This window comes from Anser brachyrhynchus, assembly GCF_964034855.1.
Source record: "Anser brachyrhynchus genome assembly, chromosome: 8".
In the NCBI taxonomy this organism is placed as follows: Eukaryota; Metazoa; Chordata; class Aves; order Anseriformes; family Anatidae; genus Anser; species Anser brachyrhynchus.
The window spans coordinates 21,705,529-21,729,065 of NC_137702.1; the positions used below are offsets into that span (position 1 = coordinate 21,705,529).

Below are 23,537 nucleotides of genomic sequence, written 5' to 3' on the forward strand. Positions count from 1 at the left end.
CAGCTAGGATTAGTTTCAGGATGCTGAGCTCCCCACGCTCTGACCAGTAGGACGTGCTGTCCTTTTCCACGCTAGGTCTTCCCTCTTCTAATAAGATCTGCCCACACGTAAGCCTACATTAGTGAGAACCTTGCCTTCATTCGGTAATCTGGGGAGACAAAATAATCAAGAGCCCAAACCTGAAAAGCACAGGGTGTGAACTGAAACTGTCCCAGCTGCCAGCTAGACCCCCCACAAGTGGGTTAGCATCCTTGTGCGCACCTCCTGCGTTATCTTCAGTCTTGTTCCACTTTTACCGAGCAGCTTTGCAGGTTTTGTCCAATTAAACAAGAGTTAAAGACAAGAAGGAGGAATTTAAATAATGTGTTCTACCAGTTTTAACGGGGCTTTAGAGTTTATAAGAAAAGTTGTACTTGGAATCATGAAAAAATTCTTTTTTAGAACCTCCTACAAAATAAAAGTAATGTTGTCTAGTGCTTGAAAGACATAAAATTATTTTTTTCTGCTAAAATAAAAATACTCCAATGATGTATTTGAAATTAGGTTAACCTAAGTGATGGCTCAAGCAGAATACAACCCCATAAAATCACTGCAGTTAATGAAAAAGAACGTATGTTTTCAAGCTGCATGCATCTGATGCCTGCTATATGAAGAAATCACCAGGTAAGTCACACGATAAACTCCTGTAACAACTCTTTTGAGGTATTAGACCAGCTTTGGACTATTTCTGGATAAAAATGAAGTAGGAGGCAATAGACCTACTAGGTCTTAAGAATGCTTCAGTGCAGAACTGAAACCTGTGTGTAGTCCTCATCTTCAGTCACTCCTTCATTTTGCTCCTAAAATCCTTGATTTTGTTAACAAAACTTGGGCAGGAAGGTTTACTACCAGAATGTGTCAGAAATCATCTCCTTTCCTAAGTGTGCTATTCACAAATGCAAAGAAAATTCTGTTTATTTTCCCCCTTCCAAAACCAAGCCCCATCATCATACTTATGGTGAGATTTCAATTGATTTTTAAGGAGCATTTGCAAAGTTCCTTGTAAGGCTTTTAAATGAAACTTTTTTTTCCATTCATATGCACTTAGGCATGAGTGAAAACAAAACAACGGTAGTCTAGTAAAATAAATGTTTCAGTTGTTGTTTTCAAGTCTAATTCAATCGTAAAAATTAAGAGTGTGAATAAAGTAGGTTAAACTACTCTTGGTTAAATTAAATAAACATGCACAGATATTGTGTATCTGGTTAGCAAGAGAACTACTACTACTAAATTTACTATAAAGGTTATATCTAGTTGCAAATGAACATATTTAATGGTTGCTAACAAATGGGAATCAACCCTCCATTGGAAAAATAACTGAGAACTGGATTTAAATTGATTATTAAATTAATGAAATCAATCGAACCCGTTGGCATCTCCCATTAGAGTCCCATTTAGATGCACAGCCGGTGCCGGCGTGGTTTGCCCACGCGAGCAAATCCGAAATTGCTGTGGCGTCCAAGTGGCAGCACAGCACCTTCCCAGCACATCCCTCCCGAATCCATCCCTCCCGAATCACGCCAGACACTGAAAGCCCTAATGCATGCACAGACCTCTCCCAGCCCGAGTGCATCCATTAGGACGCGGCGCCCACTAATGCGTCCTATTTTCCTGTATTAACCGAGCAAACGTCAAAAAGTGGGTCCCCGTAACAGCCTGACCCACTTCGAGAGTCCACTGAAGCCAAACTGACTTTTAGTTCTTCGGATAAAAAATACAAATTGTGCTTAAATAGAAAGCAACCAGTTGCAGCACCGCGGGATTAGGTGGATGAACCCCTCAGCGGGTGCAATCAGCTTAGCGGCACCAAAGATCACAGCACGGTGAGCGCAGCTGTGACGCTGAAGGGAAAGGTTGGCACAAGGCTGGAGTTTTTTCCTTTTATTTCCAGCCTTTTTTCCTCTTTTTCTCCCTCTCTCTGCAGTCACATCCCCACCGGCTGCATTAGCGCGAGGGAATGAAGGAGGGAAATGGGAAGGGAGGAGCAATTTACGTCTGCGGGTCAGCACGCTTACACAGCGTCGTGTAATTCAATTAAATGGCCAAATAAAGCAGGGCTAGTGGTTTTCCAAACTGAGGTTAATTTTGACTTAATTCCCATTCTGCCTGCCGGTGCCTGACACGCAGCGAGGTGACCTGCTGCGGGAGGGAATGCTCCCAACGTCCTCCTGCTCTCCTGGCAGCCTCCTCTTCGCACCGAAACTAAGGGAGACCGAGAGGAAGGACTCGATTCCCCTGCTCACACTGGCAAATTCATTGCGTTATATCTATCCCTTAATCTATCCACCACAAACTATTCTGTTTCTGGGATTTGGGGTGTTGCTTCCCCCAGGAAACCCCCCCTGAAGTCCAGGTGAGTGCAGTAATGTTTGAAAGCAGGTGAGGATCGATACAGGAGTTGTCGGAATCCATTACGTGGAGCAGACTGATGGACGGATAAGGCAGAAGTATGAGCTTCTTGGACAAACCATTCCTGCACAGCTTACTAAGGAAGGTCTTCTGACCTCCAGGCTGGGAAAACTCAAGCCTGTGCAGCTGCACTTTTGCACAAGAGTTCCAACAGAGAATTCATTTCTTCTCTTTTTACAGAACAAAACCCCTTTTCAGTACTGCAAAATTTTGAAGTCTTTAAATTAACCAATGCTTGAAGACCCAGGGCGCTTCGTAGAGCTACCACGTGCTCCTCTTCCTCAGCCAAACCTTCCTTTGCTCTCTCCAAGATGCCAGTTCAACACCCCGCTGCCATTCGTTCTCCCCAGCAGAATATCTGCGTTTCAGCACTTCTGCGTGTATACAATTTGCAAAGTGCTAGGCAAATAAGCACGCCCTGAAACGGCAAACGTTATTGACAGGCTACCTGGCGCCGAGCTTGCAAACCCACCAGGAACGTCAGGAGGACAGATTTGCACATGTCAAGTCCATCACCTCGGGATGCTTTCAAAGTTTTGCTTTTTGTGGCTCTACAAAACACATCTGCGGAGCCATTATACGAATTAGTTGGAAAGGGGTGGGGGAGAAGGAGGAGCGGTTAAGAACAGCAATACACCCCTGTGAGGACATTGAGAAGCATCTGGCTCTGAGATATTAAGAAAGGGAAAAAAAATTAATCATGCTGGCTGGGAAAAAAGCCTGGCATCAGCACAGCCACCTTGTCATAAGGCAGATATTAATAATGTGAACCCCCAGGGAACGCGCAGCCATCTGAAAGATCCACTCGTTGGCTATCGCAACGCGGGCGGGTTTAACCGATGCCTTTTTGAAACCGTTTGAATCTCACTCTAAAACACTGCTTAGGATTTTTTTTTTTTTTGCAGCAAAACGAACCCTCAGTGCTTAAGATCAAATAATTACTGTGTTACCCTCTCTTTTTCCCAGGTATCGGTGTGCACAAGGGAGGGCAACGCCGCACCTCGCTGCTCCCCAGCACTTATGAACTCCCGGTAAGAGGGTGCAGAAATATCAGCTACCAAAGGTGTGGCTATCAGAAAATTAGGATGTTAGGAAAATAAAAGGCTTCTTTCCTAAGACATGCCTAGCCACCTCACCGCAACAGCCTTCGACAGCCACTTAGTGCTTTGTGGAGCTGCCGTGTAGCTGCCCAAGTAGCTGCAGGAGACACCTAGGAGAAATGGAGACGAAAACTGTGAGTGTTTTAAAATGAGGAAAAAAAAGATTTTGCCAGACTGGAACACGACGGGTGACAACAGCACCCGTACCACAACAAGGTGGGTATCTGCTGACACCACAGCTAAAATACAGATCCTCAGGGTCAGAGCACGACATAAAATTGGTGACACAAAAATAAAGCTGTAATACTAAAGACCTATTGGGCAGCAGCAATAACCAGAACTCCCATTTTGCAGAAAATTTATTTAATGAAAATTTCTCCTCTTTTTCTTTCTACCCTGTCACTTCTCCAGAGCTGCAGAAATCCTTCTCGCCCGATGCCTTGAAAGCAAACACAATAAAGGAACCACTGATCTGCTGGAAGAGTGTTGCTAAAAGCACACCAGACACCCACAACACAACCTTACACGTATTTTTTCATCTCTTGGACCATCCATGGCTATCTTACATGTATTTGCTCATCTCCTGGACGATCCTAGCTACAGCTCCAGATTCACAGGATGCACAACCAACTCATGGAAACACAGCACCAGCTACAAAATAAAGGTCTCAAGGACGAAATGATTGAAAAGCACCGAGTTGGATGTTTCTGTGTTATTCGATGATGCAGGAGATGCTACCGTAGGAGCTAACAAGCAGTCACATCAAATAAGACAGGTTGCAGTTGGCAGATCTAGATGGCAATTCCCCAGTTGGGGAATATCGCTGCGGCATTCGCAGGTTGGAAGCAGCAAACTCCAGCGTGTAAGTGGAAGATGACACCCCGGAGACAGCACCAGGTGCTGTCAGTAGCAGGGCATCGTCCCTCCAGGAAGGCGGTGCCACCATCAGTGCCACTATCTGCTCAGACCAGACTTAATTCTGCAGCCGGCTGGCTGGTTTCAAACCACCCTGTCCCGAGAGGAAACATTTCCTGCATGGGGTACAGCTGTGATACATTCCTATGCAAATTAATCAATTTTCTCTTTTCCTCTATGAAAAGTCTCCCATTTCTTCCCCATCGCTGAATTTATCTCCCAATGGACATGACAGAAAGCCACACTTGCAAGTCTATTTTTTTTAACCGATCCGATCACAGAAAGGGACACGTTCAGCCCCAAGATACATGCAGATAAAAGCCCCGTTGATTTAAGTAGGGGATTCACGTGTTTGTCCTTCATCAGAAGTCCTCCGGAATGACACCTTGCCATGTTTTAAATCCCCGGAGTCAGAGGACCTCTGCCGTGCCCCTCCGTGTCACCGCCTGGGGAAACGCTGAGCCACGATTCCTATTTCTGTGCTGGTCTCTGTTTTGTTCTCCCTTATTTCAATTCGCTCAGCCTTTCCATTTGCACTACCTGTCGCTCTGCATCTCATGCCAAGAAGAACTTTTGGGGAAAGTGACAGTCTTTGCTCTTGCCTGATGCCTTGAGTGGCATTCATGCCAGCTTCAGCCATAAAAATCAGCTAGAAGAGCTGAGGGCAACACTGAGCCCATCACTCTCCATGTGCAGCTCTACCGGTGTGCCCTGCTCACATACAGACGTAGAGGAACTGGGCACAACAGTGAAAACTTGCCTTTTCTGTAAATATTTTAAAAGCATTGTAAGTTTTGCTTTTTGATTCAAGTTGTGCTTTCCTTTTCCGGCTGACAAAACAAAACCTACGAGTTTCTCTATGATCGTGTAGTTCCTAGATAAATTCAGAGAGCTGTTTCATGTGGTAATTTACACGTGCACAAGAGGAACACCTGGCAAAAAGGAAAAAAAAAAAAAAAAAAGATAATCTAAAAGTCAAAATGAATGCTTCCCGTGGTACACTCTAGTTTGCATCTTCTTCAGTTTTAGACTTCCCAAGCCACTGGGCTCCTGTGGCTTAGCAAGTTGCTTCCTACCAGCTGATGATTGCAAGCTGACCACATCCACGCTTAACTTTTCCAGCAGAGAAGAGAAATTGACGAGCAGAAGTCACCAGAGCTCTGTGTTTTTCTGCTGCTGTGAAACATCCAGATCGAAACTGCCTTCACGGTCCGCATTAACCTCGTTACTTTGCAATTAGGACTGGAGGTGAGGGTGCCCGCGATCACCTCCTGTTGTACAAAAACCAAGCGCTCGGTTATCAAGCTATGAAAAATCGATCACTTGCAATTGCTGAGCCATAACTTTACAAACCTCTTCTGAGTTTGACCAGTGGAATTTAGACTGCAATGCTCAATTTCACACCACTTCAGAAGCCAAATTGCCGTGTAATCGGTGAGCATCGCTCGGAAATATCCTGACAATAGCATCAGGAATAGGGCATCACAGAGGAGGTAACCGGGCAGCTTCTGCAGATCTGGCTTCAGACTCAGATGTCATTTGCACGGTGTGACTGTGATTAAAACTTGAGTTTAAAAAGGAAAAAAAGAGCAAGCTGAAATTTCCTGCACACAGGTGACCCTGCCCCTGGCTGCCCAAGCACCTACCAGGCTTTTTCTGTAGCACGCTGCAGCCTAGTGCTTTCTGAAACGCTTCTCATCTTCCCTCTGTGCTGCAGGAAGGCAGCCACTCGCAGCTCCTTCCCTACTCTTTTCCATTCTGTTCATTAATCGCTATCTTGTTTTGAGGGCCCTGCTGAAAGGGTGACATTTCTCATCTGTTCCCCGAGCCGGGGAAGGAAAATGGCTCTAGAGCTGGGGCTTTCCTCCTCTCCATCATCTCGCGCACACACCAAGCTCGTACGGGAACGTGCCCAGCCTCCCAGCAGCAGGGACGTGCGGCGATCTCTGGTGTGCAGCTGTGTGGCAGGAGGAGAAGCTGCTGGGGATAAGGCCACCTCCAGCCACCCGGTCCATCGCCCTGCCACCGCTCACCCTGGCTTCACTTCCCAGCCACAAGTGGCTGGGACGCATACATGCTGTGAACCAGACCTCTGAAACCAGCCTGGGCAAAAATAATAATAATAATATATATATATATATAAAATACATATGGAAATACATGTACAACTAAGGAAGGAAATATCGTAGGGGGAAAAAATCAATTAAAAGAAATTTGCAAACCATCGTGTTAGAGCATCTCATTTAGAGCAGCCACTTTTTATTCGTAGGGCAAGTAATTGCAGTACTATCACAGCAGTAACACCCTGCACTGGAGAAGGTGACAACATTTTTAGGGGTATTTATTGTAAGCATACTAAATTCAAGACTGTACCCCGCAAATTAATTTTCAAGGGTGGCAAAAGTCAGCTGGCTAGAGCTGTTATTGCTAATAGCTAGAAAAGACCCACTTAATCACTTTGCATTTTTATTTGTAGAAGATAAAGAAACATTTCTTTCCCTAATAGTTTCATGCTTGTTTCATCTCATTTCATCTGGGCTGCAAGATCTGTTTAATTTCATTTGATCGGTTTTCTCAGGGTCTTAGAACTACCATATTTTTATAATCTTGTTATATCCATGAGATAAACAATTATTTGCCCCAGCATTTCCCAAATGGGAAACCAAGACAGAAAGAAATCAAGTGACTTGTTCAAGGTCACGCAGGATTTTGTAGCAAAACTGGAGAATTAGAAACCTGAACTCAATTCTTAATAAACCACAAGGGGAACTTCCTCGCTGAATCACCAGGGGTGCTGCAGACTGGGACATCCAGCACTACTTTTTTTTAATAACACGCACAACTGCTAATGACAAACAACAAAATATCTGCACCTCTACAATAACAGGGAAAATGGCAGCTGTCAATGCAATTTTGTTACTGGTTTCTGCCATTTATAAAGTTTTTAGTAGCCTCAGGAACTCTGTTTTGCCCTGGTCTGTGCTGGGAAGGAATGGGGTAGCATAACCAGGGCAGCAGCGGTCCGGAGAGGGACAGCACCAACCTAGAGAGGCTGAGGTGCTGCGAGGCAGTGAGGAAACCTCAGCAGCAGTTACACACACGCACTGAACAGCTGCCTTGTTTGCTGTGCTGTCCATTTGTGCATATGAAGCTAATGTCCTGCAGTGGAAAACAAGAGGTGTTTTCCCGAGGCAGTTTCAAAAAGGCGTGAGGGTGCACCTACCATTTATAAACACCAAAATACCATCAAGGTAAAACCTGCAAGCTGACCAGCCAACACAACTCACCTACAGCGGAGGTGAAGAGATCTTTTGAACATTTTTGGCAAGTGGGACACTAAGAGATGCTTTAGTCTGATGCAGTGCTCATGGGGAGGAGGGGGAACATCAAAGAGCCACTGGCTGCATCTGAGCTGCGGTTTCCATCTCACTTCCAAGCGGTGTTGAAGTACATTGGCAGAACAACATCCATCAGAGACGGATCAAATGCTGACCACAGCAGGATTTGTCCTCTACAGAGGATACGAGCAGAACAGTTGAATCTGCATAAATATTGCATTAATAACAACCAGGCCGGGTGAAGACAGCATCTCGATATTGATCACCAGGCGAAGCACCTACCTACTAAGAGCTCAGAGAAGCTCCTGAGGTTGCTACCGTTGACGAATACTCCAGTACCACCAGGTAGGGCTGCGTGGACAGTACGGTGCCCAGGTCTCAGGCTAGGACCTACTGGCTTCTTCCCCTGGGACCAGAGCTGCCATCACTGCTCAAAGTCACACCGTAGTGCTGTGGATAAGAACTGGGGGTCCCAGCCATCGCTGGCACATACAAACCCATGAACATTTTGGAGGTCAGAGCACAGACAGTGTCTGCATTTCTGAAGATCAGGTGAAACCGCACCTGCCTCTGCTGGTTTCTCTACCGCGACAGATCTACCTTAGTGGTTATTTACACTGCCCTCTTCCAACTTTCCTCTCTCATCTAATGTAAACGTGCTATAAATACAGGCTTGGCGTAAAGCCCATCAATCTACCGCTCAGCTCCCCCGGTCCTAAAGGCCTTTCTCTGGACAAGCTGTGATTTAGCTCCAAGTTCCTGTAAGTCTGAGCAACTTCTTCCAACCTCCGTCAGCACTAATGTGACACGTGCCCTTGTGCTACTTCCGAGACTCCCGTACCTTGAGAAACCGAATCCAAATTTCAGCACGACTCACGTGGACTTCGTTATGGGCGTCCTTCTCCTGCGGCTCCCACGAGCCCTTTAGGAGTTCCTCGGGGTTTTGGAGGGAGCACTGACGAAAGTCACCCTACCCTGGGCATGCCACAGGACTTTGCCCTTAACAAGACCAAGACCTCTGCCCAGTGTCAGATAATCCGTCACTATAAGCCACTTGTAACCAAGCCAGATATTTATTGCTATTGATCTGCCTGGTCCCAGCGAAAGACTTTTGTTCTCCCAACCCGGGACTTTGACCTCAATTAAGTTATGAATTTCAATCCGATAGACTGCTCCACTTACCCTGCTGCTCTCCCTGACTGGATTAATTAGAATTAGCTAGGCTGGGAGTCACCCCGAGCGCCTCATGGATCATGTTATTTTAATAATAAATAAAGAGACGGCAGCAGCATACAAGGAAGGATTCTGAAAGATTGTTCATCCAAAAGCATCATTCAGAACCTGCCAATACTAATTTCTCCGAGTTTGATTACCTCATTTACTTCTTTTTATTTCTATTCATTAATTGAGTTTTATCCCCCATTACTCCAGCTCCCCAAATGTGCCCTTCCTATAAAGGAACCAGACACACACGTTGCCGTTCCAAAGTTTTATCGCTGCAGCTCATCAAAAGTAGAGTTAGCAGGAATGGAATAGTCATTAAGCATTTAATAATCTAATAGTGCTGAGAAAATATAGATATAATGGGTGGGGGGAGAGGAGAGGGACAAGGCAACCCTGTCTAGTGCCACGACGCGTGCGCTAAGGCCTCCTCACAGATAGTTACTTGGCTGGTGGACAAAACCGAGCGTCTTCAAGGAGGTAACATCCAACATTGGAGAAAACGCATATATCAATTAGGGTATTTTCTGACAGCACAATAATGCCTTTGCAATGAGACTAAACCGGGTTGAATACCGAAGAAATTTGATTGGCAACGGGGAGTTTTTGAACCCGTGAGTCGAGGCCTGATAGCTACATTATCCTTATTACTTCTATTTCTGTATAAAAGCAATTACAATACTTGAAGATGTCGGCTTGCCCAGGACGGTACCAAAATGGATTGTCTCAGCCAGTCATGTCACAGACACACTACGGAGTTATTGACCCATAAATGAACACTTATTTGTCATGCTCATTTTAATGTTTAATTGGCTGGAACAGGAGGAACAGATTTAGACGATGGAAGTTTACCAATTTTTCAAAGGCTGGAACACAGCTTGCAGATAGCCGGGTCCTGACCTGAGAAAACACAGCAGAAAGCCTCAATGCACCTTCCACCTTCATCTAAGTTCAGGCCTTCATTTTTTAAGAAACCCTTCTTACGGCAGGGTGATTTATCCCAGCCAAGCTGAGCCTTGTAGCAGGAGACAGAAGGCTCATTTAAACACGGGATGTCTAAGCTGGGACAGCCAACCGGTCTGTTAGGTAAACCAGAAAGTTACTGCAGTGTGGGATTTGCTGTTTTCCAGCAATGAAGCAGTCACCTTGTGAGATGCAGAGGGAGATGGGCCCCAGCCTTTGCTTCCCTATGCAGGCGAGCACTGCTGAGCCTTCTGCTGCACCTCACCGGAGGGGTTCCTGTCCACATGAATTTCCAAAAGCCTTCCAAATGCATCCTCTCAAATGATACTGCCGTAGAACAAGAGGGAAGGTCCTTGCACTGACTGATAAATGATTACAAAGGTAAAGATTGAATAGGAATAAGAGATGAACTTGCACAATTGCTGGTGATCACTCCAAGGGATCAGTGCGAGGGCTTGGGTTGTTCAACCCCACGTAAGCGAACAGGAAAGCAGGCTGAGAGTGAAGAATCCACCTCTGCTACGTCTTCCAAAATAGCACAGCAAAGCTGACTGTAAAATGCTACAAAGAGATCTCAGAGTGACAGGGTGAAAAAAACGGCAGATGGAAATCAGTGCTAATAAACGCCAAGCAATGCAAACATGGGGAAACGATCCTTAGTCTCATACACAGCAATAGGCTCTGAACTATTACCGCGGTGGAAAGAGATGAGTTGTAACAGAGCTGGCTATCCTAACACAGCTCAGTATGCAATGGTAGATAATAAACAAAAAGGGGGCGTTAGAAAAAAAGAGGAAGTAAGAAAACATCATTATATTGCTTCATTAAGATTCACGTTGCACTTACAGCAGGGGCAAGGAGAAGAGGTACTCCCATGTCTGAAAGAAACCATGGAGGAACTAGAAATGATTCAAGGAGGTGCAAAATTACTGATTACAGATTAATTTTGAATTAAACTTCTCAGTCCGACAAAGAAGTGATCAAGAAGGCTCGAGGAGGCTGATAAAGCCAAAAGCAGGACAAAAAAGGTAACTAGGGGAACAATTCCTGTTCCTCATTACACCAGAACGATGGGCTATTGCATGAAATGACTGTGGCCCGTGCAAAGCAAATGCACAGTTCAACCACAGAGCTCCCACTGGCATAAAAGGCTGGGACCCACTTAGGGACAAGAGAAAATTATCAAAGGGAAATCCAGGAGCACAAAGATAACAGCAGGGGTTTAGGAAGCCTCCAAGCCACACGCTTTGGGTAAATATATAAAAATATCTCTATGCTTACCCTGTTCTGTCCCCTATGCATTTACTCTTCCTGCTGCTAGAGACGTGATACTGAGACAGAAAGAGTCCTGTGTTGACAACTATAATCACGGATGCAGAAATGAGATATAGAGGTTGAGAGGTGGAAACCTGAATTAGCTTTGCCATTTTAAGTGCCATTTTGCCACTTATGATCCATGGAGTCAAGCAGCAGCTGTAAATTAGTAAAAATCTTATTTAAAATCTTTTAAAAAGAAAGCACAAAGCATTACTGTCCCAACATTCAAAGTGCTGGAATAAAGTCAATCTTACTCAGGAAAACTAGTAAAAGTTCTTTGCATCAAAGCCTGCAAATTCAGCGTGCCCCAGTGATGTGCTCAGAATTATTATTTTTTAAACAAACTGGGAGAGATAACTGACAACAGCTGAATACAAAATGCCATTTGGGAAGTAAACCCAGACTCTCCCATATTGAAAACTCCTCAGGGAGAAGGCCAGTGGCAGGATTTAGCTCCTTCAAAACAGGGAAAACTTATTCAAGTGGCCCAGCGCAAATGGTCTAGGAACCATCTCCCCTGAGCAGAGTAGCTGGCTGCTTGGCAAAGGCTGTTCCCCTGGCACAGAGAGTGATACCTCGGACGTAGGAAATGAAGCAAGGCTGCAGACCATTCCTGGGATGATGTGTTCACCTGAAAAACCAGCTCGGCTGCCACTGGTATCCTGTTTGTTCAGCTCACCAAATACCTTAATGAGGGGCTAAAGCATTTCCAACAATGACTTCAGAAATGGCAGGTGCTTATTTCGAAGATGACCCTGGGACCAAGGGACAATGGGGCTTGGGACCATCCCAAGTCCTTGCAGGGAGGCAATTCAAGGTAAGGTTGTTTCCTGCATCTGCAGACACGCACAGACAGTAAGGAATAAGACACCCATTTCTCCTCTGCACCAGGACACGACAGGTAACACAGTGCCACCTGCACCCATCTAAGAGCTACCTGCTGCTGGCCTGCCTCCTGGGAGCACTGGCAGACTGCAGCCACCACACTGCAAAAAGCTGTGCTGGTCAGGCACAGGAACAGGCACAACGTGTCCTGATGCAGAGGGTGGTCACGCTCCCTGAGCCTTCCCGAGATAAAACTACGTGCCTGGTGGCAAACTGCATTCCTCCTGCACCAGCACTGGCCACGCAGAGTGTCTCCTTCTGCACAGCAGAGCCCTCAGGACAAGGTGATGCCCGCAAGCCACGCAATCCCACAGCAATTCCCTAAAATGTGCCGCTGTCCCTGGTCCCTCGATTTAATCCCTGCATTTTGATTACCCTGAAAGCAGCTTTGAGGGTAAAACAATGTAGACTGCCGCTAGTTTTTCAGGACAGGCTCTTGGATTTCACTTTTTCAAACGCTGGTTTTGCACGGAGAGGTTGAAAGGACTGCGTGGATCCCGAAATCACCGCTGGAATAACACAGAAGCAGGTTGATGAGCCTGCTTTGCAGGCAGTGCTGCACGCGCGCTGCCGGAGCAAGGGTGCCAACTGCTTTGCTGCACCAGCAACGAAGCAATGATTCATATGTCTACAGGGAGCAGAAGAAACAAAGGCTGTACATGTCAAGCTGGAAGATGGGAAGAGACAATGCGAAAAAAAAAAGAAAAAAATCAGCATGCACAGGCAGAAGGAAACATCTTCGTGTCCTTACGATCTGGAGTTTGTGTTGATGAGACTTGAGGTGTCTTCAGAAGCACAAACCAGGGACGAGTCTCCACATCCCCCAGCATATATTAAGAGCTGCAAACATTTTGCAAATGCTTCTGCTGAAAGGGACTTTTCTCCCAGTAGGTAAAATCAGCATCTGCTGAGTGGTGACCATTTAACATTCAACCTGCTGCCAATCTCCATTCCACAGAGAGACCCACAGGAGAGACATGGAGCGGTGCCACTTCTAATAACTGTGTGACTGGCACCATGTCAATGCTTTAATGTAGAAAGCCACCCTCTGTCACTAAGCAGATCTTTCCTTTCTTTTGGCTAATGGATTTCACACCCATTGGCAACAACGTCAGGACTGAAGGGGTGTAAGCCTGCAGTCTTCTGAGATCTGCTTGGCAAAGCCGACTACAGAAATATTGAGATAGGGGCTGGGGGGGGGTTACAGAGAAAGAAGAAAACTATTGTGGTTAATAATTCTGCTCTCATTACTCGTTGCCCTGCCTTTCATCTTTGTTTAGTTTCTTCATCCATTTGCCATTGTACTTCCTACTGCAGCAATGGTCACTTCAGCAGCACCTGCAGCGGCATTTGCTTGCGGCGAGCGTAACGCCGCCAAACCTCTGCAGCACTCGTCAGATCCAGGAGAGGGTCCTCATGGCTTTACGAGCCAAGCTTTTAGTATATTCAGGGGAAAATTTATACCAGGGCCATTAACAAAAAGGGCACAAGGCTCAGGTATTTTCCTTTTTAAATTTGATGAGGTTTAGAGAACGGCCATAACAGCAGAGTACTTTGATGGCTGGCATCTTACCTACAGCGGTGTTTGCTCTGATAGGTGGTGGGGGGCTGCGTGGACACGGGCACATAGTCAACAAGGAGGGGAAAGCTGTGCAGGCACAGCCTGGGACCGCTGGTTCTTCATCAAGAACCATCAAGATGCCCACACCAATTTCCTCAACGTCTCCCTACAGATACAGAAAAACATGGGCACGAAGGCAGGGAAGGACGTGTGCTGGCTGATACTGGCTTCACTTTCAAATGTCTACACTACACCTCCAACACGAGGCCCACACAGACACTGAAGTAGTTCGCCTTCTTGCTGTGAAATCAGAATGAACATAGTCGAAAGGCAAAATAAAAAAATACAGGCAGTGACTTGCAGGCAAGGAGGTCTGACTTTTTCTCGCTTCTTTTTACCCTATACGCACAAAATCCTTTAAGAGCCAGGCAGGAAAACAGAAGAATTATACAAACAAAACCAAACCAACAGACCACCAATCTTGACAATATTTGACATATCCATAATTTCTACTTCATTTTTAGCTAATGGCGGAAATTAGTCTTTGCACAGTTGATAAAAATCAACCTGTCTCTGCTGGGTTAGCCCCATGATCTGTGGCCCAGCAACTACCTCTAGTACAATTGATTTTCCTTTTTGGCAACCAATAGGCCAGTCAATAATAATGTTGTTTGAGAAGGATTGAGTCATGAGGGAGATGAACCCTCCCTGCCATTTATTATGTTTGTATTGTCTCCATTTGAAAAGGTTTTTTTTTTTTCCAATGAAGACGTGACCAAAGGTATTATGATGGGACAGCCACCGCGTGTCCCGGTCTCCAGAAGCCCTCTGACTCACCAGTGTGTTAGCATGCAAATGGAGAAGATGGTAGCTGCTGTCTGCTAGACGTTTGTGGCAGGGGACTGGGAAAAAAGGCAAGCCAAGAAGGCAATCATGCTCCTCTTGCTACTCTTGGAGGAAAAAATAGAAAAATAAAACCCAGCTAGCTCAAAATCACAAGCTAACAAGCACGACTTCAGACAGCTGTGCTGCCTTGTGTGAGTTAGTACAAGATGCGGAGGCAACATCCACATTGGCACCAGGGAGCAACCAACTCTCACTGCAGGCAGCCACAGGCACTAGATGCCTTTCACTGAAATGACAGGTGTACACGAATGAGTAAAACAAAATCCACACATACCAGCAACAGACTTCCTAACCTGGCAGATTTCAGCTTTGGTTCTCAACTTTCCTTCCCAAACCCCTGAGGGTCCATGGGCGACCCATGGAAAGCTTACTGACAGCAGCTCTGAAGTCTCTGTACAGTGATGTGTGCCTTTACTGAGGACGTGAAGGGTCAGCAAATAAAACAAAACTGAAGGTCAGTTATAACTTTTTTCACCCCTGAAGTCCTATAACTATACTACAGTTTTACATATACGAATGATTTCCATAACATCAATAAGCTGATTAATAGAACTGCACGATGGTGTGGTTTAAGTCAAAACAGAGGAATATTCGGGTACAATTTTAACTCAGCAGCTCCACCACATACTGATTCAGACGTAGTCCTTAATTATCCTGTACGCCAAGTGATACGGACCCACCAGCAGCTAACAGTGTTTAAGACTCATCCACGTGGCCAGGTCGGGTTGAAGAGCTTTTTCAGAGTAAGCTGCTCTGTGGTAACCATTCCAGGACAGTTACCCACACTTACCCAAAGGCATTCCTTGAATGCATGGATTATTCCCGAAAACAAAATTACACACAAATGCAAAAAAAAGTGCCTCCACAGCAAGACCAGGATGAGTCTCACGTCTCCTGTTTTGATGTTGCAGATATGAGATACTATTTGCCATTTTCTCTCTCACTGGACAATTATTAGACCACGATGCCCTTCATCTTTCTTAAAACAGCACTAATATTTTGTAGACTTGAAAGCTGCGATGCTCCCTGCACAGGACGACCACTTACCTGGGGCTTTTGTGCCAGAGCACAGAATCCTCCTCAAACCACCTATTTATTTGCCTTGCTCTTGCAGCAGGAGGTGTCCAGAGTCAGAGGCATCCAACCCTGCCCCAGGAGCGCTCTTCCACCTAGAGCACCGACACCGTAAGCTTTGCCACTGCAGTGAGCTCCCCTGAAAGGTGGCCGAGCAGCACCCAACAGTCAGGAGCAGGGCTGTGCCTTCTCCTCCAGGCTGGCACTGCACCACCAGACACAACTGGGGACAAGGATTTGTCGCCGACCAGGCCAGCTTGCTGCTCCTGGCACAAGGAACACAGAGGATGTCACGGTGAGGCTGCAGGGGAGCACGAAGCTAGGGTGCAGTTCTGCATGTTCTGCATTCACTGCCTCCAGAAAGCCTCCTCTCTAAGGCCACAGCACATGCTGCAAGGAAAAGCTGTCACAACTGAAGCTTCAACAGGGGAAAAAGGTTTTCCTTTGTTGCTTGACCTTCTGCAAGGAAAACTTATTCATGTCTTCATATATTTTAAAGCTAGAAATTGATATTACAGTTATGTTGCCTGAGCTGCTTCGTAACTGCTGGGTTATGAATATGCTCCCCTTCCTTCCATGTCATCGCTCAGTTAAAAGCACACACTTCAAGCAAGCAGAGCCCCAGTGGCAGGAGGCTGTTTTCAGACCGATCCCCAAGCTCCGGATATTTCCAGCAGAGCCCCAGAATACCAAAGCACCACCCACTTTGAAATGGCCTCTGGCTCTGAAGATTTAGGTAATTCACTTACACAAACGCCCCTTTTCAGGGAGGAGAGAAGCCTGTTGCCTTTCTGCATCCCTTTGCCCATGGCAATCGGTTACCACTTTTCAAACGTGCCATTAGAGCTAATTATGAACAATCAGAGAACTCAATGGCTGCAGCTATTCAGTGATGTCCTTCTGAAACTGTAGCATCACCATTTAAACCAAAAAGCAGGGTGCAGGATCGTGGCAGTCCAGAAGCACGTGGTTATTCCAAGACCCGAAGCTGTTTTGAACATGCCACAAGAATGAGTGGTACTGAGGTGGTAATGGAAGAGTGTAAATCTGTCAGGCCATTGGACTAATTTTTAGAAGCATACTAAAACACAGATAATTTAAAAAATAAACATTAGTCTGTAAGATCTCTCTCCTTCACTAGCTACTCCTAACCCTCACAATCCCCAAATTCATTCTCTCAGTAAGAACACTGCCTGCATTTAGGTGCTGAGATGGGAAAGCACCCGAAGCCTCGAGTGGGTGGAAATTGCAGAGGCTGTTGGCACACCGGGCTGGAGCAGCCTGCGAAGAGAAGCTCTGCTGAGAGCACGTCGGGCTGAAATAATTGCGCCACTGATTCAAGTCACCAGAGATTCCCTTACACTTAACCCACCCTTCTTTACAGCCCCGACATTAACTGATAGAGCTTTTGGTAACGGGTAAGAGCAGACACTGCGGCATTTATGGCCTGTTAGGGAGCCAGAGTTTTTCCCTCTCCCCTTTTTCTTTAGGTTGCTCTTCACAAAACTCTTTCTGCTCCTTGTCTGGATATGAATTCTCACAGGGAAAAGGTCAAAATGAAAAAGAAATAAACATTGGTTCACAAAGACTTGAGATGTTATTGCAATTCATAAATGGTTGAGAATAAAAATGTGTCTGCCTTCTCGGGGAACACACCTATGTGCAAACCAGAACCTTTATAAAAATTCTCCTTTATTACCTTGGTGGAAAAAAATCAAAGATTGATTTTCTTTTTATGGCTATTATTAACCTTTTGTTACTGGCCAAAAATAATCTGGTTGGAAAATGTGCAATACATCAGAAAAAAAAGAGAATTTAACAGAAAATTAATGTTCAGGGAAAAATAAGATGATTCTTCATTCAGCCTTTTCTTCTAAGAGTCAGCCCTTACCCCAGAGAAATGAGATAAACATCAAAAAAGTGAATTTTCAGACTGCTGCCATGGTACAGCACTCCAAACCAAACCCACTCTTGGGCTGTTGGGTTGAAGGGGACAGGGAAGTGTCTGGCTGAAGCTCTTCCCAGACGTACCTGACGTGTCACTCACTAGCTCTGCCTGGAATGTGACAGCACGCCACGCCGCCAGTGCACCCCCCATTTGTGCTGGCTCCACTGCCCTCCTATGCAAGGAAAAACTCCTACAAAATCCATTGTAACCAAAAACTCCAAGGTTTAAGCATGAAAATAGGTGTCTCACCAGGTCCTCTGGAGCCGTGCTTCCTAATATTCATCCCATCTGCAATTCTGCTCAGGCAAGGGCCAGATAGACTTTTTTTAAACAAAGATTTTGTGTGTAAGTACTAGCACAGCTGTATTTAACCTATGAACATTACAGGTCTGCTGAGAAGCCTGCAGGTTGCAAGTGTGGTTAAGGTTGTACAAGTTCCCGACGTGCCTATCGCAAGGCTGTTTAAGCCACTGTTGGTAAGAGCTAGCAAATTTGTCAAGAGAGGTGCACAGGCAGGAGAACAAAGGCTACAAAAGCCACGCTGGTAAAGAGCAGTCAATCACAATTTGACAGAAATACGTTGAACAATTATTTCCGAGTACAATCCCACTTAGACAGGTCAGCCCTTCGTTACAACAAGCTGACAAAACCGGGAGTGCTGACTCGTGAGCGCAGGCAGCTTCGAGCTGCCTGGCCAGAAGGAACCAGCCCCTTGCTAAGCTGTTGCTGAAGCAGTGCAGTTCCCAGCCCGGCGTATTAAGGGATGCCAAAATTGCTGCCAGTTTCCCTCTGACGCTTTTGGATGCTCTTCTCTGTGATTAATGGTGTGAAAGAGCTTGCTGTGGAGTCTTGGAAGAATTCAGTTGTGTGCAACGTTTGGTCAGGAGGCTACGTAACACATCACTCAAGTTCAGCCTTTCATTCCTTCCTTACCTGGCTGTTAACGTCGGCAGCGTGCTGTAACAGTACTGAAACGAGCTCCTTGTGTCCTCTGTCGCACGCCCAGTGGAGCAGAGCCCTGCCCTACAACATCCAAGAGAAAATTATCAGAGCTAGCCAAAAACAGCCCAAAACACCTAGTCATGCTATGAAGTACTGAGTACCAATAACAAACACAAACAAAATAAAAGGTACGTAACACACTGGTGCTCCTGATCTGGACTTGAAACCCATGCCGCGGGCCCTGGCTCTGCTGCAAGAGGAGATCAGAACCGGGCAGGTGTCACCCACAGCCACCTCCCTCCCGGCTCTGCGGCGTGGGCTGCTGCAGCCTTGCCTCCAGCACCTCCCAAACCTCTGCAGTTTTCTTCCCATCCCCTTCCTACAAATCCCGGCTCCTGAACTCTCCCTGCACGTCTCTGCCACCATGGGATGGGAAGTTTGGATCCTCCTGTCCATCACGGACCCCTCTGCAGACCGACTGTCGTAGCTGAACTCGGCTGGCATCAGAGAGGGCTGCAGAGGCTGTGAACTGAAGTTCTGGGGGTGGGTTCTCACTGCGTCCAAAGCAGTAACAGCCTTTTAACAAGGAGCTCTAACATTTTCTATGAACTACTGAAGATTTTACATGCCGAAAGAGAAAGGCAGATAACAACAGTTTAGGACGCAAGGCTTTTTTCTTTGTTTGTTATGTACTCTTAATAATTTAAGCTTCCTGGTGTTATCAGCCCCTCCTGACTTAGTACAGCACGTGGTGCACAGGAGAGCCCTTGGAAATCACTGTAACAACCCAGGAACTCATCCCCCAACCTGTGACACCGCCAGATTGACCCCTGTTTCTCCCAATCCTAAACAAACCAGCCCCAGACCTTCGGAGGCGAAAGCAGTTAGATCAGCCACCGCCTGGCCATAAATCTCTCGACACAGCGGCGGTGAGCAAGGTGAGCAACTCATTCATCTGCTAACGGGAAGCGTGAGCCAAGCTTCCCAAGCCGAGTGCCAAAAACTGCAGATGGGGCAGGAGACACCTGGGGCTGGAGCTCGCCCTCCTCCTGCTGGGCATTCTCCGGGAGCAGCGGAGGCAGACCATTATTTTGAGGGAGGAAACACGAACTCAGGCACGAGGCATTAAGCTTTTTAACACACTTTTTGACCCAGCAAGTAATTAATTTTTGTAACACATAATTTTAATGTTACACTAATTAACCTTGAATCAGAATGAATTCTCTGACAATGACTTTCCACGGAAGCACTGATGACATCCATGGGGCCATTCAATGATTGATGCTCTTGTACTCAACACCACAATCAAAGTCTAAGAGGGGGAAAGAGTAAATTTAAAAAAAAAAGGTAAACATGGAAAGATCTTCGATTTATCTTTAGCATCCCTAAGTTCTACCTGGGCTGGTAATTACTTAAGAATAAGGATTTCAGTTGGGCAAATAATAGCAACTTCTTTATGCCAGATGTTTATTTCAGAAGAAGCACTATCTGCAATGTGCACAATAACAGTCAATACTTCCAACTGGTTGCTCCACTTTCTTTACACATGTGTATAGGAACAATACCAAAATTACATAATTGCATTTTTTGTGCAGTTGTAGGGCAAAATAAAGCTATTTCTATCCTTTCCATGAAACTCAGGTTACAGTTTTGTGGCTATAATATGCCGTTTTACATTTGTCTCCAGACAAACAGAATCTTATTCCATTTTATTGGTGCTGAGTTCGGCTGAGACCAACGAAGGAAGACCAACAGCTCAGGACGAACTGGGCTGCCGATTCTGTGAACTCAGCGATTTTGCATCAGGGTGCAACTGGTCCCCTCGTATGACGCTGGGCGGCTGCTTCTGCTGCAAACATTGCCTTGTGAACACGACAAGAAACCGAGGCCCGATCATCTACAGTCATTAAAAATCTCCTTGTGCTATTTGCAGGAGTATGGATTTCAAGTCTTGGGCCAATTCCACTTTGGATAATTACACTCTGCTTACCTGTATATTTTCTCTGCAATTCTAAATGGGTACAATATTTTCCAATTAGTGCCTTAAATGGCTCTGCATTGTAATCGTGCGCTATTAAGCAGCTGACACGTTCCAGCCCAGAAGTGGCTGCAGCCTTGCAGCGTGTTATCTCCTAAACACTGGGTGCTGGGGACTTTGGAGACCTCCTCTGCAAGAGCACACCATTTGATATGGAAGTAAAAATACCTGCAGAACAATCTCCACTTCCTTATGATATAACAAAAATTGCTGCCAAGAAACTTGTATTTAAAACAAGAAGATATTCACTACTGTTTGCATAGAATGGAGCATATTAAAATAGTCAGGAGTTCTAGCTAAAGGTAGTTAAGACAGCTGTACAGCTACAAAGTTGACTTGTTTCCCATGTCTTCTTAACAAGGAAAAAGCCTCAGAGGTGAGCCAAACTTCAGCTCGTTCAGTTCAGATCTCAGCTCGTTGTGCAGCACGGCTATCACCTATCCACAGCGCAAAATTCTTTAGCCTGCACAGCTGTTGCTTGCTATCAACATGTGTCTGCGTGGTTAAATGACAGGGCAGAAACGTGAAAAGCCACAGACTGAGCTTTCCCAAAGCACTTCCCGACTATTTCATTAGGCAGTGAAAGGCTCGGACCGACACGAATAATTTTGCAGGGGAAAGCACTGCAGTGGCGAGGTCTTGCCCAAGCGCAGTCAAACATCGAGGTGCTCGCTCCCTGCAGCTCAAACACACAACAGTTGTTGCAGAAGTTACATGAAAGGATGCATTTTCCCCTGCCTCTTAAATATTTAATAATAATTAAAAAAAAAAAGCATAAAAATAGCCCCAGTGCACTAACCCTGCCTCTTAAATCTTCTGTGCTTTGCCTGGACAACCACTGCCAGCTTGGCCAGCTCCCGCAGCAGTTTCTCTCAGCCAGCAGCATATGAATTTTGCTCAGCTCCAAGTCACAGGGTGTTCACAAACAAAGCACAGGACAGGGATTTGTCTCGGATACACCGAGCCTCGGCAGACGAGCGGATGGGAATGATTTTCATATCAATTAGCCTGTGCAGAGAAAGAGGAGAACGAAGCCAAACTCAGCGGATACACCATGATATCAGGGTGTCCTTCTAGGTACCATGTTTGCAGCTGTAATTGTTGCGTACCACTGGCAGCTGATACAACCCGGAGCAAGTATTTATTTCTGGTAATTAAGGAGAGACACACGTAATGGCTGCATCGCCTTCCTGCGACTGGGGAGGTGGTGAACGGGAGGGCAGCGGTTGCAAAAATCCAGGTGAAATTCAGCTTTGATTTGGAAGTCAAGCACTCTCAGAGCTGGGAAACGTTCAGGGAAATTCTTCCTTAGCATGCCTGCAGCCGAGAAACACGAAGCTGCTTCGAACCCATTTCCACCTGCCCTCGCCTTGGCAAGCTGGCAGCAGCTTGGCACTCGCTGTCTCAACGGCATGGGAACCGGGGACCAAACGAGCATCATCCAGACGCCTTTTATCATTAAGCTCTGGCAAGGGCTTAAATGCTGCACACAGGTAACATGTTTGTTTATTGGGATTTCTCCAACAATTATAAAAAACCTCTCTCCACAGCCTCCACGGCCCTTGGCACAAATTACAAAAGCAGCTCATCTACGCTTCTGGACAACTTCTGGTTAGTTAATAGTTGAAGAAATATTTTTCCCATAAAGGCAGCAAACAATCCCGTGCCCGAAGCGCTGTGGTAACCCCACAGCCACAGTCCATTTCTTCTTTCATTAATCCTGCTGACACACACACGAGGAACTGGTTGTTTTAGTCTGTGCGACTTCTTCTAAGTGAGTGCAAGCTATCCTGTTGAACTCTGGGCAATTCAGATAGAGTAAATGGAGGCTTGTACATGATTACTGTCATTAGATTCTTTGTCTAATTCTAAACTGAAGTTTATTATATCCAAACTGTTAGCAGGTATGCAGGCTTCAGTGCTCTACATGAAGGTTTTTATTCATTTTTTTAATCTAGGGAAGTGGACAGCTTATGCATCCAAAGTTGCCAAGCCCGTCCCTGTCTAACGCCTCCAGATTTCTCTTGCCCCTTCTGAAATCGTTTTGCTTCTGAGTAGGCTTGTCCCCATTTTACATTTTTCTTCTCATTTTCTCCTTTTGCTAACTTATTTCAGGCTCGCGCCAAATTAGAGAGGATGCGATTAGATACAGGACAAATGCATCACTTGGAGATAAAACCTAAGCACCTGACAACCTCGGCCGAGTCATTACCCACGAGGAAAGGCTGTGCCTGGCGGCTTTGCCGTTAGCACGAGAGTGGTTGGTGCTTCGGCAGGTTTTGCTCCATAACAAGTTAACTCTTTGTACGTATCCCTGCTGCCATTTTAAATTTATACGTGCTTAAACCAAAAGACTGACAGTGTGAGTTATGTTCTGAGGGCTAGGAGAAGCACCTTCTGGGTACGGCAGGATATATTTATGCAGTAACACTAAAACAGTTAATGAAAATGACAAGATTATGCTTGCATACACTTCACTCTACCAAAGGCTTGCTCTGGGTTATCTCCATCCTAAAATGGGTTCTAAAACTTCAATCAACCTGCACGATATTGGAAAATCAGCTGCACTCCAGATTCTGAAGAATACATTTGGATACCGAACAACACTGGTAATGGTTTCAGCTCCCTAAAACAACTGAAATAAATATTTCTTTCAGATCTTCCTTTTTGATACTCTAATTTATTTATTTACCAGTTAGAATCGAGCCTCAGGAAGCCAGCACTTGCCAAAAAAAAAAAAAGAAAAAAAAAAAAAAAGAGGCTCCTACTTCTCTGTGCCAAGCATTTGCTGGGGTAAGCAAAAATAAGTGAGGCTGTGAGAATTTCACCTGTGGGGAGATTTTGCACCAGTGACAACCTTTCCATCAACCTTTTACAGGTT

General features: G+C 45.7%; 1 protein-coding gene across 3 annotated transcripts in view; it reads right to left on the minus strand.

Moving 5' to 3' along the window:
• ACBD6 (acyl-CoA binding domain containing 6) overlaps positions 1 to 23,537 on the minus strand; it is an 80,531-nt gene that overhangs the window by 20,264 nt on the left and 36,730 nt on the right. For 2 of the 3 annotated variants that reach the window (XM_080601604.1, XM_080601605.1), the window contains exon 6: positions 18,610 to 18,699. The exons of the other annotated variant lie outside the window; for it this stretch is intronic. In XM_080601604.1, the coding sequence (XP_080457730.1) occupies positions 18,610 to 18,699 (90 nt within the window). The remainder of the gene's footprint in view (positions 1 to 18,609; positions 18,700 to 23,537) is intronic. 3 annotated transcript variants of the gene reach the window in all.